The 3,945-nt window shown below is 32.4% G+C and overlaps 1 protein-coding gene across 1 annotated transcript in view; it reads right to left on the bottom strand.

Moving 5' to 3' along the window:
* Positions 1 to 386: 386 nt before the first annotated feature.
* Positions 387 to 3,945, bottom strand: part of LOC129807639 (eukaryotic initiation factor 4A-like) — a 14,237-nt gene continuing 10,678 nt past the window's right edge. The window contains exons 4-5 of the mRNA XM_055857048.1: positions 1,642 to 1,865; positions 387 to 1,556 (exon numbers count right to left, since the gene is read on the bottom strand). Coding sequence (XP_055713023.1) covers positions 1,412 to 1,556; positions 1,642 to 1,865 — 369 coding nt within the window. The 3' untranslated portion in view covers positions 387 to 1,411. The remainder of the gene's footprint in view (positions 1,557 to 1,641; positions 1,866 to 3,945) is intronic.

Below are 3,945 nucleotides of genomic sequence, written 5' to 3'. Positions count from 1 at the left end.
TGGTAGCTGAAATTGTTCACAGACGTCCTGGGAGGACTTGCAACCCGGGACCTTTATGACCTTAAAAAATACAGCAAGTGAAAATGTCTTTGTCTTACCTTGAACTGATGAATCAGATAATTTTCCTGTTTGCTGCATATTCACAATAATTAAAATGAATATTTTTTTTTCAAATAAAGATTGATCAACTTTAACGATTAAGTCTTAATTTAGCGGTTAAATTTTCAATTTTATTTTTTCCATACATTAATTCATTCCCCTTTGGGAATCCAATCTCGCAGAACCTGAGCTAAAACGTAGAGAGCTAGGAAAGATTATAGCAAACTCGGCAGATTCTTAATTTTTGAAAAGAAAATTTTCAAAAAAAAAGGTGTCAAAACAATAAATCACTGAATAAAATGGAATAATTTAATAATTATTGTAAAATACAATTGATCTGCTGAAAAAATCTTTTTTTTTTACGAAATACAGAGAAAAAATCAAGAATTTTTTGAAGAACAAAACAAAGAACAAAATAGTAAATCTGCTAACCAAGGAAAAAAAAGAGAAATTAACTTCATGCTAGCTAAGAACGTCCTTAAAGTAACACTTAATTAACAGAGAAAGAGAATCTCTTGGAAAATAATTATTTGTCTAAGTTCATTTTTTTTGTTTATCTTTGTAGAGAAATAAGAGAAAAAAATATAGAGGCTAATTATAAATTCCATGGTTTATTTTTTTATTAGTTTTCTTTCCATAATCTTTTTTTTTTACTTCACCTTTTTTTTCACGGTACACAAAAAATGCTATTTTATAATTTTATTTAAGAAAAAAATAAGAAATGATAATGCAATTAAATAAAAAATCAAATTTACATTTCAAATATTCTTGTTTTTTTTTTTTTAATTTTTTTAATTATAAGGTTTGGATTTCATTTGCAAATTCTCTTTCTTCATTTATGTTTTTTAATTAGAATGTTTTGTAGATTTTCTCTTCTTTTTATTTAATGTTTTTTTTTAGCCATTCACTTCAAATCCATCCTTTTTTTCTCAAACTTTACTCAATATTAATGTTCTCTCTTTATTTATTTATTTATTTATTTACTTTTATTATAATTGTGTTGTTAAACGACCAACGACCCAGTTGCGCTTGTCTTTAGCAAGAAAAAGAGTCTATTAAAATATTTTTTCTTTTTTTTTTTTTTTCAAGGAAATCCTCGCTTTTTTTTCATTAACATCTCTCACTCTTGTCCATTTTGTGTAATCTATTTGTTTTTCTTTAAATATTTACACCACAGTTTCTTTTCGGTTAGTCGCACGCAGTGTATTGGTGTTTTTTTTTCAATATTTCTTTAAATTGTTTTTTTCTTTTTCTTTTAATAAATGATTTTTCTTTTACTTAAAAATCTCCGGCTCAGAGGCCCCTCACTCTTTTACATCAAATCAGCCACATTAGCTGGCATCTCCTCGATCTTAGTATTGTAGAATTGTTCAATGTCTCTGAGGGTTCTCTTATCCTCCTCCGTGACAAAATTGATAGCAACACCTTTTCGACCGAAACGTCCACCACGACCAATCCTTCAAACGCCATTCAAGAATATTTTGCATTTTAAAACACATTCCCTCAAAAACAAAAAGGAATAAAAGGAAAAACAAAACTTACCGATGAATGTAGTTGTCTCGATTAGTAGGCAAATCATAGTTGATGACCAACGACACTTGTTGGACGTCAATGCCACGGGCTAGAAGATCCGTAGTGATCAGGACACGAGATGAACCCGTACGGAATTGTTTCATGATGATATCCCGCTCACGTTGGTCCATGTCTCCGTGCATAGCGGACACAGTGAACTCCTGGACGGTCATCTGTTCCGTGAGGAAGTCCACCTAAAAAAGCCCAAAAAAAGATAAATCTCATCTGATCTACATTCTTTTACTCCACTAATTCAAATGATAAATCCCCTCCACAATGAAATATTATGCAAGTGTTACTGTAAAAGTAATTTGTAGCATTGTGAGATGATGCTTGCCATTCGCATTGCGGAAGTGTGGTGAAAATGAAGAGGAAATCAGTGATGTGGAAAATGCAAGGCACAAAATTTATTATGAGAATATCTATCATGATGATGATACTACTCTCAATGAACTACAAAAATTTCGCATGAGAATGCAACTCAATGCACGCACATTCTGATGTTCATTTCAATTAAGTTCAAGTCTAAATGATCAAAGTAAAATATTATCTAAACTCCACTTAATTCATAAACCATTCAGTATTTTTCAATAATCCTTCAAACTTAAGAATCTGTTACGATGTCATTCAGTAATGAATGCCTTGAAGTGTGTAACCGTAACCTATGCATCCAAAACATTTGATGTACCAACGAATACCAAGGACATTGTACAACAAATTGTCTGGCAGATACCCGGAAGAGTGCCCCAATGGCAGGCCAACAAAAAAAGATCAAAAGACCATTTAATCCAATTAGCGAAAAAGGCGACCCAGTTAGTGCATGCCGACTTATTTCAGTATTATCATTATTTTATAAATTTTCTTTAATATTTTTGATAATTTTTTCTACATTATGTTTCTGAATGAAACAGTGAACAATTCTATAGATTTAGACGAAGTAAAAAAGAATTTCATCAGTCCAAAAACAAGCGTTTAAGAAGCACTCTACAGAAAACGATTCGGTTACCGCATCTTACTATATTATTTTGAGTACAGAGTCATAAAATAAATAAATGCATATTTTGCATTAAAACCAAAATATCTAGGATTGGGTTGAAATGACAGCACAACCAAGAAATTCTTATCATAAACGACCATGATAATGTTCACATCTAAGGATAGGATGCTCCGATAGGATAGATATCAATATTTTGTGTGGTTTTATCACACTTCCAGAGAGTTCAAACATGTTTTAAAATTGAAAATAAGTATTAATTCTTGGTTTTTTTTTTTTTTGAAAATTTCGGAAATCGGTAATGAAATGCTTAAGTGTCGGCAATTCATTTACTTTGTTCGAATATTTTTCAAAATTTGTCTAACTTCTAGGGATCAAAAGGTAAGGATATCGACTTCAAGAACGTTAATGACCGCCCTCTCCAATAACTAGACATTATCTAAGGATATTTTTTCTGCTCGAACTGCACGGAGAGAGCAGTATATATAATCCCTAGATTTTTTACCCTCCAAAATTAACCACCTTCCACTCCCCGGGGAGACCGCTCTTCTCAACAAATCTTCGCGTTTCAGACAATTTTCCAACCTGAACCAATTCCAAATGGTACCGATAACTAATTTTTATTCGAAATTCGATATGTTACTCCTGAGGTGCATTTTGGGCACTGTTTTGAGTGATTTATAAATTGGTTCAAAACGGTTCTAAACCGGTTATTAACCGATAAGTAAGTTTAGTTCGAAAATCAGTTCTATTACTCCTGGAACTATTTTGGATTTTGAATCGGTTTAAATCGGTTGACAACTGGTATTCGGTAAATTATGCGAAAGTACATTTGAGGTATAGCATCTAAGGCCGGCTTCAGACTGAAGGTATAGTCCAGTTCCCGAAGGTCAGAAAAATCTTATTAACAAGCAATTGTATTGATTTTTCAAAATCTAATGAATCATTTGCCCTTAATGTTCAATTCTAAACAACAATTTCCTAAAAAATCATGCTTGATGAGGAATTAGAGGGGTTAAGCCAGATAGCTAAGCCTTTTATGCCCTAGACACACTTACGACTAAAGCCGAGAGATGACTTAGTGGAAAATGATGGAAATGCACTATAATCAATATTTCTAATATAATTACTCTAAACCGTCTCTCGGCTAATCCTCAGGTCTGTCAAGGCCCTTAGGTCTGAAGCCCGTATAAGTCACGAATTCGAGCACTTAGCAAAGCTGGGGCACTTTGCCACCTCTTTTTCTTTATTATTCTCCTAATCCCTTTCCTTCCCAACAA

Source organism: Phlebotomus papatasi, chromosome 3 (assembly GCF_024763615.1).
Source record: "Phlebotomus papatasi isolate M1 chromosome 3, Ppap_2.1, whole genome shotgun sequence".
Classification (NCBI taxonomy): Eukaryota; Metazoa; Arthropoda; class Insecta; order Diptera; family Psychodidae; genus Phlebotomus; species Phlebotomus papatasi.
Note: the sequence above shows the minus strand (reverse complement) of the source record. Positions and strands in the feature narration are given on the sequence as shown.